This window comes from Arvicola amphibius, chromosome 3 (assembly GCF_903992535.2).
Source record: "Arvicola amphibius chromosome 3, mArvAmp1.2, whole genome shotgun sequence".
NCBI lineage: Eukaryota > Metazoa > Chordata > Mammalia > Rodentia > Cricetidae > Arvicola > Arvicola amphibius.
Window position 1 is genome coordinate 148,499,963 of NC_052049.1, and position 15,832 is coordinate 148,515,794.

Sequence of the window (15,832 nt, forward strand, 5' to 3'; positions counted from 1 at the left end):
CGGTACTGGAGATCAGGTCCAGGTCTTTGTACATGCCGAGTGTAAACGCTACCACTGAGCTAACCCTCCAGCCCTGCTGATGCCGATATTATTGTAAGAGAACCAGGCCATGTTTTTTGAAGAGTTTAATTTGGTACAGTTGGAAATGTCAACTAGAAGAGTTAATTGTAATTATTTAGAGGTATAAATTTATAAATAATTGTTAAGATAGCATGGATTAAAATTTAATTCTCTTTAGATGTAATTTGAGACCATTTGTTCCCGGTTACAAGATGCTATCTTAATTGTGCAGTGTCTCACATAGCATTTTAAGTGATGAAAGAATGTAAATTTCTTTTTGGGTTAATTTTTTGTTGGGACAGAATCTTATGTAGCTTTGCCTGGTTTTAATCATTATGTTGTCAAGCATGACCTTGAATTCCTGATTCCCCCTCCTTGCACCTCCCAAGTGCTGCGATTGCAAGCATATGCCACCATACCCAGTTTTTTTGTGGGTACTTTTAATTATATGGATCAGATATTTTTATATGGATCAGATATTTTTATATTCTTGACATGTTTTTATGTAGGAATTGGTACCAAATATATTTCTTAAATAACAGTATTAGTTTGTTTATGCTACATGTAAATGCATTATGAATGTTTCTGTTTCAAAACAATACAATTGTTTATATGCAAACATTAAAGTGCTTTTGATTTTTGGTAACTAGCATGCCTCTAAGCAGAAATTTAGGATTGGTGTGTTTGTTACTTTGTTAGAATTAGTGTGTTTGTTATTTTGTTTCCCAGTGGGTGTGAGAACCTGGGATACTTACTTACTTACTTACTTGGTAATTGCTATTGTTGATTCATGTCTACAGTGGCAGTGAACAGTTTTTGATGGAAGTTATTGTCTTTTTAAAGAGTGCTTAGTTAAGTAGTAGAACCGGTGTTAGACTGTAATAGAGAATGTATTGTTGCTATCATTACAATGTATGCAACCAGTTGAACTCCTTGTCTTTTTTACTATCTACATTTACAATTTTTTGTTTGTTTGCTAGACATTTTTGGCTCCTATAAACCAAGTGTTCCCTGCAGAAGAGGACAGTAAGAAAGATGTGGAAGATAACTGTAAGTATGAATTTTAAAGTAACTTCTTCATCCATAGAAGTATCTGCTTCCAGAAAGTCAGTTAGTGGTTATGTTACTAGTACAGGAGGCTAGGTCAGAGCACACAGGCTTGATAAGAGCCCCTGGGAGCTTAGAAGGCCTAAGTTCATTCCTGATCCCATGTGCAGTCTGCGAGGGTCTCTTGAGTGTCTCCTATTGCCATTTCAGTTGTGTGGAAAGGGTGATGACGTAGTGTGAAGTTTCAACTGAAGGCTCATCTTAGTTGTCTCAAAGTTATTCCAAACCTTATAGTGGGGGATGAATTCATACTAATTTGGAAGCTGACAGCAAGAGTCATTTAATATCACTCTTTGAATATGGCAAACCACTATTAAACAAAACAAACAACATTGTTGAATAATTTAGAATTAAAACGTTTATCTAAGAACAATATGTTAAAACATAGTATTGATTTGCTTTATAGAGACCTTAAAATACTTGGTGAAAACTTCTTTATTCATTAAACAAGGCATATTTATTTTCTATTTTCAACAGTCAGAGGTAATCACATTTTAGTTGTTTTGGATCTTCATCACTGTAACAAAATATCTGAATTAATTTAAAAGGAGTGTGGAGGCCTGTTTGGTTTATAGATTGGGAGGTTTCTGTCTCTGGTTATTTGACACCTCCATTTGTGCCTTTGGTGAGTTACAGTGCATTATAGCAGGAAGTCACTTATTCACTGAAGCCAGGAAGCAAAGAGAGCTGCGAAAATTCCCTGCCCCCATCATTCCTTTAAGGCACACCCCAGTGCCAGCCTCACCTCTTAAAGTTCCCATCATCTTTCAGCAGCTCCAAGTGAAACTCCAGACCTTAACAGAGGTGTCTTCAGAGAACATTCTAGATCAAAACTGTAGTGGGGGCAAGTGTGGTGTATGAGGATCATTTCTAGTTACCATGGATTTTCTTAGAAGTATCTGAGTTAGTAGTCTCCAGAAAAGAGGACAAGAGAAAAATACAAGTTTATTCTTACTGTTTTTCACTGGAGTTTACAATTAAGCCTGAAAGACCCCATATATAGATACAGGTGTTGTGAGTAGTGTTGGTGTTGGGGGGCACTGTGGGCTGATGGGGAGACTGTCATGGGTTCTGATTCTGACTTCAGTTTGGAAGCTGATGTGCTTGCAGGCCACATTGCTCCTCTTTTGGGAAGTTCATATGCAATGTAAGAGTAGTTATGTACATTGTGTGCTTAGAGAGGATGCATTCAAGATGTTTGGCAGAACACCTGACTTCCAAAGACTCAGTAACCAACAGCTGCTATTACTAGGTATAAAGACACCATTTTTCTTTCTTAAGTTGCTAGAGAGTTTCTCTGATGAAATAATGCTGTTTTGAGTAATAACCAAAGCAAAATAGAAAGAAAACTATATTATGCTGAAAATAACAGAAAATACCTTTCTGTTAAAGTTTTCTGGGGGGGAGGGGCAGTGAGATGGCTTAGTGGGCATCAGTACTTTCTGCAAGCTCGAGGACCCGAATTTGATCCCCAGGAGCCACAAGGAAGAAGGAGAGGACTTTTTCCCACACACCATGTCTTACACTGCCACTCCCCACAACACATATAAGTGTAGCAAAAATTTGCTAGGGTATATAATGTAACAGTTAATCCTCTTCAGTATGTCGAAAGGAACTATTGTGTTTATATTTCTATGATGTCATTTAAGAGTCTGTTGGCTAGCAAGCATGAGGCTAGAGTTCTTGGGCCAGTGACATGGCTCAGCATCCTGAATTCCATTTCCCTGGTCCATGTACAGGTGGATGCTGAGAACAGCTCCACAGAGTTGTCCTCTGACCCTCTAAGTGCCATGCCATGCATGCCCCATCATGCGTGCATGTGTACATGCACTAAAAAATGTTCTTTGAGGTGTCGTGGTACTCACCTTCAATTATAGCTCTTAGAAAGTGGAAACAGGCAGATCTCTGTGAGTTTAAGGCCAGCCTGGTTTTTCTATATAGTGAGTTTGAAGCCAGTCAGAGATGCATAGTGAAACCCTGTTTAAAAAATATTGTTCTTTTTTGTTTATAGTTATAGTTAAATCTCTAAATACTTAGACATTAAAAGTAAACAGTCCATATAAAGTATTGTAAATAGGCAAGCTAAGTAACTATAGGGCTGGCTACCAGAAGGGGGTGGGATGAAACTAGGTGTTTCTGGGATCCTTGTGAACATCGCTGGATCACACTACTAGGGAGGTGGTTGAAACTTAACCTCTCCCACTTTGACAAATAGCAGATTTTTTTCCCCATGAAAATGGAATAGCCTGATCAGTGTGACTGAAGGTCCTCCTGGCTTTGACAGATATTGTGCCTGTTAGGAGTTTATTTGGCTGGATGAACAGATATCTTTGAGAAGGCAGGTGGGGAGTAAGGATGGGGGTGAGGAGAACAGAGTTAGCAGCCATCCACATGTCAGTATCGGGTTACATGGCTGGCATTGACAGGGTCTGCATGCTGTGCTATCAGTGATTCTCCCTTAGAGGGAGCAGATGCTAGTGTGTAGGCAGGTGTTCAGAGGAAAGTGAGATGTGGGGAGAGACTCAGCAGAATGCTTTGAATAGAGAAGCAGCAACGTGTAGAGTGGGCTTGTAGGGAACGAGGGTGGGAGAAGAGCAGGAATGAAGGTGCCTGGATAACCAGAGGCACCTCTGCTGCTTGAGCCCTTCCAAATCTTTCCTCAGTTCAAAGGAAAGCTGCAGCTCAACTGTGAAGAGCTCCACCCTACTGCTCTCTCCTGCTCTGCTTTCGGTGGCCTCAGAAAGCAATGAGGCCCTTAGACAGTGAACTGACTTCATTGTCTAAGTTCAGAAACATGGCTGTTCTTTGCCAGGATAGTCTAACAAGAGGCTCTTGTAGGCACTTGTATACTGGGGATGCAGGTACTGAACATGTACTCCTTCTTAAGTGAGGATCCGTAAAACAAGTGAAGTGTGCAGCATCTCGCCCTCAAATATTTGGTTTAGTAACTGAAACCAGAAGTGTAAAATTATCATCCTAATCCTGACAGATTAGGAAAGAAGAGATTAGCTCTGGAGGTGGTGAGGTTGGAGAAATATCATTTTGAGATAGGTCTATATCTATCTCAAAGTATCATTTTGAGAAGTGACTTTAAAGGAGATAGATAGATAGATAGATAGATAGATAGATAGATAGATAGATTGATGGATGGATAGAGAGGATGTTGTAGGCAGAGACAATGTATGGATTGTGGGTTTGATAAATAGCTGTTTATGTACAAGTTAGGTATTAAAACAGGTTATAGAAAATCATAAAAATGTTGTGTACAAGTTAGATATTAGAACAGGTTGTATAAAATCATAAAAATGACCATTTGAATGCATGTTTAATAACAGCTTTCAATAGAGTTTAAGGTTAATGTTTGTAGTTGATCCCCAGAAGTGTTCTCTGAGATGGAGAGAGATTTAGTTAGTGATCTCGTCTACTTAATCCACTCTGCAGTCCGGACTAGAAGAATAGAGATGAAAGCAGTAGACAAATAGAAGTCACTCTAACTACGAAAGAGGTAGGGTGACCTTTACAGCCATCTTGCACAGCAATGGGGCTGTAGACAAGGAGGGAGAGACAAGTCAGGGATTCAGGTTGTGTTAACATTAGGATACTTACCATGAACCTGGCAGTGGGTTGTATCTTTCTTTATGTGATGCGAAGATTTAGAAACTGACTTCAAGTGGGAGGACAAGAAGAGATAGCTCTGATGTTGACTACTGTTTTCAGTTTGGATAATTGATAGAATTATGGTTGCAACAGCAAGCTGATGAATGTGCCTTCTGCTCTAGCTTGTCATGGAAATGAAGCATAGGAGATGGGAATGCATAGGGACTAGGTAGGGAAGAACTTGGGATGGATCGCTGCAACAGAACAGAGAAACAAGGTGTTTGTTCTGATTTTGAACCTAACTCATAAATATGCTGGATGCCTGATATCTCTTGGGCCTGACTCTCCTTTTATGAGTCATCATGATATCCAAATGACCCTTATTATGCTATTATTCTTATTATTCTAAATCTATATGGTCTCTCTTTTATCGGTAAGCTTCTAGCATTGAACTGGATTAGTAGCTCACTTTGTAGGGTCCTAAATGGCTACAATAGTTCTTTCCACTTGATTGATAGTTGACATTTAAACCGGACCTCAGCAAAATACGTCACTGGTACTCACTATATGTAACTGCCCTAGCTGGAATGTATCATCTATAATTCTTACAGATGTAATGAACAAGATTTATTTTAGGCAAGTGTTCTACCAATGCAATGTACCCCAGATGGATTTGTTTTGAACTAGCCCATGGGGTTTATGTGTACCTGTGTTCTAAAAAACATGGTATTAAATCTACCTTAACAAGTGAATTTTAAACGGGAATCAGAGTGATTATGTATAATGAGCTTTATTTTTAATCTTTATTTCAACTCTCTAAAATTTTCTCTTAGGTTCACTGATGTACTTAAATGAAGCCACACTCCTCCATAATGTCAAAGTTCGGTACAGTAAAGACAGAATCTATGTAAGTATTTGACCAATGACTTTAGCTTTTGTGGGTAATTGTCTCACATGGCACATTTACTTTTTCCTTGCGTGGTCTGAGTGTACATGAGAGTTCTAATGCATGCTCTCCAAACAGAGCTCCCATGAACCTGGTACACAGTGGGTACTTAATAAAATCTGCAGAATAAGGTAATGAATTCAGAGAACCAATTAACCTACTTCAGACTTACAAAGGTCCAATTTGAGAGGTTAAAACTATTTTGGAGTTTATTTTTGGTATATGTTTACACATCTGTTTAATTTTACTTTTCACACTGTGTAGAGAATTTAAGGCGACCTATATGTACTGAAGTAAAGAAAGCTAAATGAGGAGAATTAAGTAAGTTAGAATAGAAGGCAATAGCTGAAGAAGTATCAGATAGACCAGGTGCTAATCATGGAGCCTAAATAACAGTAGGCTTTCATTTTTCCTTACGTTCTGGTTCTGAAATGTGCAGATCATTAAACACAAAGACAATGCTTTTGTTGTAAGTAGTTAGTCTCAGATAATTCAGATGGATATTTATCTACTTTGTTTTAATTATCATTATTCACTGGGCACAGATGAGATTTTATAATGCTCTTGACCTGGTCGTAGATTTCTCTCTTGGCTGGAGATGGATTACCACACTCTGGTATCCTGTTATAAAGATGGGCTTCATTATTTTTGAACGAAGGACGCACATGGCTTCTTTGACACTTACAAGATCAAATGACAGTCTTAATCTTTTATATCACTATCAATTTGCCTAATTGTACTTACTTAATTCTGACTAAATTACATCTAGTCTTTGCCATCTGTCCAAGTAGTGACAGCTTGGAAATAGAACTAGCGTGGTCTCTCCCAAAGAATCTGCTTGTCTCCTGGCTGTGCATGCCAATAAGACTCCACTCCTTCCATTTTACCCCGTACGTTCAACTGACTAAAGAGTCAATTTAGCAGTGAATATAGGTATTCTCGGGTAGAAGTGTTTTCAGAGGTGAAGGTTATTCTGTTTATAACTTGTGATTGAACAGACCCTAACGTTCACTGAGTGTTGTTTTAGATACTGAAGTAGCAAAGTTTTAAAGCCTGTTGAAACAGTTTAACTTGTAAATCAGTGAAAATCAATTTGGATATAACCGGGGACTGCCTCTTCTGAGTAGAGCGTAAGAACCAGAGTCGTCAGGTTTCCTGAAGTCAGGAGTGGCATGCTCTCTTCTCCTTACCAGTTAGGTCTTTTAATTATAAAGTCATGAAATGGTGGGCAACCCATAAATGACTCTGTTATTATTATAAAATCTAAATAAATGTATCAATTGCTATTTATATAGATGCATAATTATGAGAAAGAAGCAATTTAGAATAATAATTTAAGCTTTTTGTAGTTAGATTTGGTTAAAACAATAGTTGAGCCTCATTTAACATTTTCATGTTACAGAAATCTCTTTTTGTCCTCATTTTTAGTGATTAATTTCTTTTTATTTTATGTGTATGTGTGTTTTGCCTGATTGTATGTGTGTGCAGCCTGTATGTAACTAGTGCCTGTGGAGGTCCAAAGAGGCTTCTGGGAGCCAAACCTGGCTCCTTTGTTTGAGCAGACAGTGCTGAGCCACCTCTCCAGTCCTTTCTGTTCTCGTCACCACTCTCCTCCAGGAAGCATCTTTGGGGACTTTGTGTGCATTTAGCAGTTTGAGAGCACAGGATTTCTCTTCCACAGTTGGAAAGAAAGTAGAGATGTAGGGCCTTGTCTGCCCCGGTTTTGCCAGTGTTACCAAACTACAGCTCTCTATTTCCCCAAGTAGAAGTTTTATAAATTCTGTTAGTTCATTAACATGGCCTTTAAAAACCAAATTAAATTTCAAATTTAAAAGGAAGTTGAAGTTGCTCATGAAACAGTTACCCGCCAGTGGTTAGCATGCGGTGTTCTGCAGAACTCCCATGACAAGTGGTCACATCAGAGCTGTTTCACTCCCGAGCATTCATTGACAGGGAGGCTGAGACTGAGCTAGAAGATCATTTAGATGCTCTAGTGGAGTGGTGGATAGTCTGAGGGCACCTGTGACCTGAGAAGAGCTGTAGGACCCAGGTGTGGACTCCAGGTAGAGTCAATATGTGGTGAAGCCGTTACCCGGGAGAATGATGGGAAGGCATTTTTTTTAATGAGTCATTGGGACATGGTAAAGTATAATCTTGGTTTTTTTTTTAGGGTGTTGACTTTGAAATGACTGTGGAATGACAGCATAAGAACATTTGTTTGGAAATAAGTATTTCTTTGGAACTTGAGAAATAGTGGACTCTGTAAAATCAGAAAATATTTAACTTAGGGCTAGAAATGTAGATTGTGAAGTTTTGTTTGTATGAGAATTGAAGGTTTCTGTCCATTGAATATTTCTCCCGTTTGCCTTGTTTAGTTTTGAAGGAAAATAATACATAGAAATTTCCTTTTTCTGCTTTTCCTACTTAGACATATGTCGCCAACATTCTGATTGCAGTGAATCCATACTTTGATATTCCTAAAATATATTCTTCAGATACAATAAAGTCATATCAAGGAAAATCTCTTGGGACAATGCCACCTCATGTCTTTGCAATTGGTAAGTTATATTCTTAATTCTTGTCTTTTCTTATATCATACAAATTTACTTGATTTTTAAATTGTTTCGAGTCCCTCAAAAGATTTTAAGGTATATATTCATTGTGCATGTTACTGTGCTATATCAGGATGTTTTATGCAGCTGTTTAATGTTTATTGAATATATGCACCCTTCCTCCACCCGCCCTCACACCCTGCACTTGCCCCTTCTCTACCTTCCTCCTTTTGTAAGTTCACTTTGTTCCCTAGAAAGCTTCACCTCTACTTTGATATAATATCTGCCTATGTGATTTTATGTATCTATGTAACATCTAGGAGCTGCATAGGAGAGAAAACATGAGACTACATCAGCTTTGTTTACTTTGCTGTTCTCCAGCTAAATCTATTTTCATGCAAGTGATGTAATTTTGTTTTTCTTCATGGCTGGAAAATTTTCCATAGCTCATTTTCCTTATCTATTCTATGTTGTTGGACACCTAGGTTGCTGGAACTTAGGTGTTGTGAATTGTGCTCTGGTAAACACTGGTGTGCAAGTACCTCTGTGATCTCTTGACTTGGAGTCCCTTGGGTAAAAACCCAGGATTGGTAAATCTACTGCTTTTTTTTTAATTTTAAAAACTGTGTGTGTGTGTGTGTGTGTGTGTGCACGTGTGTGCACACATGCATACACGCACATGTGCACATGCAAGGTTGCATGTGGCAAGGTACATGTGTGCAGGTCAGTTTGTTTCTCTTCTACTTTTACATGTGTTCTAGGGATCAAACTCAGGTTGCTGGGCTTGCATGGCAAGTACTTAACTGAGCTATGGTAACAGCTTTACTTATTTATTTTTTATTTTTTCGAGGAACTGTTATACTGATTTCCATAGAGGCTGTACTAGTTGACATTCCCACCAGCAGTGTATAATGTTTCCTTTTTGTTTGCATATATTGAATGTATAAAGTTTTCATTATGACATTTTCATGTATGTGTGCATAATGCATTTTGATGACACTCACCCATTACCACTCCCACAAATCTTCTTCCTGTTCCAATCTCACCCTTTCTACTTTCATCTTTTTTGTGTGTGATCCAGTGGGCTTAATTAGTTTTGTTTACAGGAACGTGGGTACCTTATCATGGCTATATTACTAGAAAAAATGTCTCTTGCCTCCCCAGCAACTATTGACTGTGTATAAATCCTTAGGGAGAGGTGGAGCTCTGTGAGCCCTTTCCCTTCCATGACAGGGTGTTTTTAACAGCCCCCATGTTGTGCAGTTAATCATAACTGGTATGGGTTCAGGATTGGGACAGCCATGTCCTTCATGCCCGGCAGTCAGCATTCCACTTTTCCCCATCCCTTTTCCCGCACTGTGCTGTCTTATGTTCTTTCTGCCCCCCTTCCTTAAAATCTTTGTATATTCTATCCATTATTTGTTAGATATCTAGCTGGAAAATGTTTCCTTCCGCTGTGTAGGCTGTCTCTTCACCTAATCAGTGTTTCCTTTGACATGTCGAAGCTCATTGATCTCATGGGATCATATTTGCCAGTTGCTGGCATTACTTCCGGAGTGACTGGAGACCATTTCGGGACCACGCAGAAAGCCTCTGCCTGTGCCACATCTTGTGTTTGGGTGGCCTTTTCCTCTAACAGCTTCAGACTTTCAGGTCTCACACTAAGAATTTTCATATATTTAGACCTGATTTTTGAATGGGGTGAGAAATAAGGATTGGGCTTCATTCTTCGACATGTGAATGAGAGACTGTCTTTTCTCCAGGGTATATTTTTGGCACCTTTATAAAAAAAATAAGGTGGTTTGTATCTGGGTTCTGCATTATATTCTATTGATCTATGTGCCTGTACTGTGCTGTCTTTTGCTATTATTATTACTACTACTACTACTATTACTACTACTACTAGTCTGTAATACATCTTGAAATTGAATATGATGGTCACAGCTATTGTTCTTGCCTAAGATTGCTTTGTTTATCTGGATGTTTTGTATTCCCATATGAATTTTAAGATTTCTTTTCTACTTATGTGAAGAATGACATTGGAATGACATTTTATGAATATTGCTTTAAATCTGTAGATTGCTTTTGGTAGTATAGCCATATTCATAATGCTGATTGTTACCATCTGTGAGCATGGGAGGTCTTTCCACTCCTGTGGTATCTTTTCAATGTCTTCTTCTCAGGTTTGAAAGTTTTTACTGCAGAGTCTTTCACTGCCTTAGTTAGGTTTGTCCTAGGCATTTTATTTTATTCTTCAAGGCAATTACACAGGGAATTATTTCCTTGATTTATTTCTCAACATGCTTGTTATTGGTGTATGAAAAGGTTACTGAGTTTTGTATGTTTATTTTGTGTCCTGTCACATTTCTGGAAGTGTGTCTTAGCCCCAGGAGTTTTCTGTGGCATGCTCTAGGGTTTCATAGACTGTCATATCATTTGTTAATGCGGACTAATATTTCTACTTGTGTTTCTTTCTCTTGTGTTATTTCTATAATCAAGACTTGAAGCACTATGTTGATAAGAGTGGAGAAAGGAAACTCTTGCCTTAGTCTTGATTGTAGCAGAAACGCTTGCAGCGTAAGGGAGCTGGCATACAGGCAGAATGAAAAGAGAGAGGGGAATACAGCTATCAAATAACCTAAAAGAGTTCCCGCCTAAAGTGACTGAGACATGGAGACCCACACGTTAGGCTAGCACATGCTCTGTGGGAAAGACAATCAGAGGAAAACAAAAGAGGGAGAGAAGGGGAGGAGAGAGGGAGATGGAGAGAGATGGGAAAGATAAGAGAGCAGAGCTGTCTGGGTAGAGTGGCTGCTAAACAGAGAAGGACAGACACACAGGGGAGAGAACTGGGTGGGGTAAAGTCTGAGTGTCCTCTCCCTAGCGTTGGTGGCAGTGTTTCTTCCCAGGCTCTCAGATTCCTGGCACACCCCTGGGTAGTCAGTCCTTCATGGGTCAGGTCACAGATACTGGTCACATGCCTGGCAGTCCTTCAGGTGCCAGGTTGCAAATGCTGTTCTCCTAGTTAGTTTATTATTTAATAAAAGATACCATGCATTGAATACATATTTTGCAAGACCTGTATGCCTTTTGGGTGTTAGTGTTGTTCGAGCATGTATCCTACCCAGGGAGGATCTAATATTTTTGTAGGCAACTCATGGGCCAGCCATGCATTATTTATCAAATGCCTGTGGCCTCTGAGGCGTGTCTGCCCCATTGAAAGTAGGCATAATAGAAGACAACTTAATAGTACTTTTTATTTGAGAGAGAGAGAAAGACAGAGAGACAGAGAGACAGAGACAGAGAGACAGAGCGACCAGGCTAGCTTTGAAATCCCGATCTCCCCGTCTCTTCCTTCTGAGTTCTGGGATTGCCAGTGTGTCATCAGGTCTGGTCCTAATGGTATGTTTCAATCCTTATGATCAAGTGCATCTCCAAGGTGGTCTCCTTTACAGCTCTGAGACAAGGCCTCCTTCTGTCTTAGCTTGGGCATTGCTTGTAAATATGTTACCTGAGCCAGAGTGGAACTAGGGATTTTTGTTTGTTTGTTTGTTTTGTTTTTGTTCTTGTTCTTTTTTGAGACAAGTGTTTTTCTGTGTAACGGCCTAAGCTGTCCTGGAACTCACTCTGTAGACCAGGCTGGCATTGAACTTAGAGATCCACCTACTTCTGCCTCCTGAGTTCTGGGAAAGGTGTGTGCCATCCTGGCATGGCAAGACTCGAAGAGCTGTTGTAGCAGGCTTCTTCTTTGCTTTATCTTGCTCCGTAGCTTTGTATATAAAATTGCAGAGTTTCAAATGACTGAGGAGCCTAAGTGGGAAAACAATAGTGGCTGTCTTGACTTTCTCAGCCTCTCGTCCTGAAGTCCCTGGTTTGGAGGTGCACAGGGGTGGAGTGGATGATCAGAAATTAGAGCTTACGTTCAACTTGTATCCTGACAAATTCAGGATATGTTGGCAAAGCCTTTGTAGTCAGATATAACCAGTGCTAGGGTCCATGTGAGGTCCCACAAAACACCATGCAATCAACAGGAGCGTTTATTTATTTTACCATGCATGCGAGGGATCAAACAGCAAATAAGCAAATGGCGACCCGGAGAGAAGCTCACAGGCTCTTTTTAAGCAAGATTAGGGGAATTCCTCAGAGTATGTCGCTAGTTACCCAAGGGCCTCGTACTGGGTCCTCCTTCCCAAAGGTCCCTCTGCCTGCCAGCAGCATCTCTCTGCAGGCAGATGCTTCAATCACAGTGGACTGGTGGGAATACCCATGCAACACTATTTGTAGATTATTCTTAGAGTAAAATCCATTTGTAAAGCTATTTTTGTTTGTATGGGGAGCACATGTTTGGGATGAAAAATAGTTGTCTTCTTGAGCCAACTTGCTTTGGAACTATTTTTTTTAATAATGTTCACTGTGTAAAAATCAGTTCATGGTGACATTTTCAAAGGAAATTATATCATGTATTTTTCTCATGGTCTCCTCTTCTTTATCCTCTATTGTCCCTCTCTCCTTTCTTGCTGATCCCTCCCCTTTCCAAGTTAGTCTCCCTTCTGCTTTCAAGTCACTAGAGAGAAAATGTGATATTTATCCTTCTGAGAGTAACTAATTTTGCTCAATGTGAAGATCTCTGGGGGAACTAATTTTTGACTTCATTTTCTGTTTAGTCACATCAACAGAATTAATTGTGCTTAGTTTGTGTAATCTAAACATTTAAGACATTACAGCTTCATTTCTTGTAGTGTAAGGAAGATAAATATAAATATAATACTGTATAAATAATACTAAGTTAGGGAGACTTAAAGCAATTTAATTTTGCCTATCTTAGAAATGTTAACACATTCTGTACAATTTTTAAATTTAATAGTACAGAGAGAAAAATTCCATAGGCTTAGTTTTTAAATATTTTTACTAGTTCTGAGATTTTGTGTTTTGTTCAGAGTCACCACCTCACTCCTCTCCTCCCAGATCAGTTCCCCAATTCCGTCCCCACCCTCCTTGTGTCTTCATTTTTTTTCTTTGTAAAGCTACATTGAGTGCCATTAATGCTGGCCCTCCACTCTTAGGCGTGTGGCCACCTTCTGGAGCATGTTAGACCTGCAAGGGCCAGACCTTTCAAGAAGTCAGCTCTCCCTCTTCTGGCAGCCATGAATTACCAGCAGCTCCTCAGCTAGTGATGGGACTTCGTGCCCACCTCTCCCCCTCCACACTGGGATTCTGTCTGGGCCGAGCTTGCACAGGTCTTGTGTGTGCTCCACAATTTCTGTGGGTTCATATGTGCAATTCTCCTCTTGTCTCCAAAGCTGTCATGACCTTATAGTCATCTGCTGCTGCCTTCGCTATTGCACCCTTTCTGCCCCCTCTTCTGCAGTGATCCCTGAGCCTTGGGAGGATGGGGTTGTGATATAGTTGCTCTACTTAGGGCTGAGACTTCCACAAGCAATTCCTCTCTTAACCTGGACCAATTGTGGCAATCTGTGTTAATCACCATCAAATGCCAAAAGAAACTTCTTGAGCTGGTGAGATAGACCAGTGATTAAGAGCCTTGCTGACCCTTGTTTGGCTCCAAGCACCCACATAGTAGCTCACAAACATCTGCAAACTATTGTTCTAGAGGGATCTGATGCCCTCTTCTGGTCTCTGTAGGCACATACATATAGGACACACTTAACATATATCCAGTCAAAACATCAATACAGATAAAATAAAAAATATATAGGTCTTTAAAAAAAGAACCTTTTCTGATGACGCTTTAGAGCTGCAGTAATCTGTGGGTATAATGAGAGGTAGTTAGGGGTTGATTTAATATTATATCTTATTAGCAGAGTAACAGGAGTAGATTACTCGCTAGGTCCTATGATCTGTAGAGCCACAGGCTCTTGGCCCTGACAATTGTGCCAGTTATGGGTTTCATATGGTGCTGAGAGCCTTTAGTCCAAGCAGAAAATGGTTTGTTACTCTTATGACTTCCATGCCACTGCTGCACCAGTGGGCCTGTCTTGCCAGCACATTGTCATTGACATTTGCAGGGTTCACATCTGGATAAGCTTGGATCCCTTTTCTCCTCTGGTAGCATGCATAGCACCTCCCAGAACTAGGAATGTTAGCATATAGGGATGAAGCTTTCATCCAAGTCAGTACCACCTCGATTTCTCAAGTATGTGATAAGGGACTTACTGTCATTTTCTGGAGTAATGAGAATTTTCATGCAATATTTGGAGTCTCTGGGACTTCAGTGGCCAACAATGAGGTAACATATTCTGACATCAAGCTTTTTACTTGTTAGCCTATAGTATCTAATAGGGCATTGTTGCCCTATTAGAGGGTAACTCCATTTAAGCCATTTAAGCTCTTCTTATATGTGTATGTTTATATTCTAGGAGGCTTCTGCAGTAGTAGATTTTCATGACTGAGTTTAGAAGGTCTTTAGTGTGTCATCTCTCCCCATATTCTCTCCTTTACCCTGCCCTCCCACTCCCTAGCCCCCTCCCCTGTTCTTGCTTTTATCCTTCCTCCCATTCCTTACCCCCATTTCACCATCCTGTTCCATTATTCCCCTTTATGTTATTGCATTCTATTTTCCCTCCCCTGAAAGCCCCACTTCCTGATGGTTCCCTACTAATTTCTTGACTGCTGTGATTATTGCAAATGAGACACACACATCTGGAGATTCAAGGCTAACACCCATAAATGAGAGAAACTGTGTGATGTTCATCTTTCTGGGTCTGTGTTTCCTCAGCTGTTAATAAAAATGCTTCTATAAAATTTGCAGGTCAGTGGTTGGTACTGAAAATATCATTCCATGAAGTTACTTTTCAGTTGTTTTTCTCTCTCACAATTGCTACAGTTGCCAAATTTCTAATTGGAAGCTCATTCCTTCTTGCTTTTCACTGGAGACCTCATTAGCTATGTGCACTGAGCATTTCCTGTCTCTCTGCAGCTCTACTCTGGCATTTGAGCTGAGCCGAAACTCAGTGTGGAGACAATCAAGCACAATCTTGAGATGTTTGGATTTCCTATTACTTAGCTGTTAGGAACCTTGCAAGTAAATACTTACAGAAACCTTTTGGATGACTTTATCTTTGAACACACATTCATGACTTCTTTAGGAGTAAAGGCCCCTAGAGTAAACTCTTGCCAATAACTTAGCTTGCTATATTACTGTGTTGCTTTGCCTGCAGCTGATAAGGCTTTTCGAGACATGAAGGTGCTCAAGATGAGCCAGTCTATCATTGTGTCTGGAGAATCAGGAGCTGGCAAAACAGAAAATACAAAGTTTGTTCTAAGGTGAGTATTTAGCTAATCTGCAGTGTTTTGAGCAGTCTGACATTATTTTCATGGTAAAAAATGTGTAACACTGAGCTTGCCAAGTACCTGTTTTGCAGTTCAGCAGCATGAGGGACATTCATGTCATCACATCCATGTCCCTGTGTTGTTTATGTTCCTCACCTCACAAAACTGGGAGCTGCGCTCATTAAATAGTACATAAATAAAATAGTACTCCCCAGATGCTGTCATCATTATAAATAGTACATAAATAAAATAGTACTCCCCCAGAACCATTGTTCTCTTT

General features: G+C 39.8%; 1 protein-coding gene across 7 annotated transcripts in view; it reads left to right on the forward strand.

Annotated features, from left to right (window-relative positions):
- Myo6 (myosin VI) overlaps window positions 1-15,832 on the forward strand; it is a 135,927-nt gene that overhangs the window by 58,507 nt on the left and 61,588 nt on the right. For all 7 annotated transcript variants that reach the window (XM_038321204.2, XM_042054632.1, XM_042054633.1 and 4 more), the window contains exons 3-6: window positions 1,041-1,110; window positions 5,598-5,671; window positions 8,139-8,268; window positions 15,441-15,546. In XM_038321204.2, the coding sequence (XP_038177132.1) occupies window positions 1,041-1,110; window positions 5,598-5,671; window positions 8,139-8,268; window positions 15,441-15,546 (380 nt within the window). The remainder of the gene's footprint in view (window positions 1-1,040; window positions 1,111-5,597; window positions 5,672-8,138; window positions 8,269-15,440; window positions 15,547-15,832) is intronic.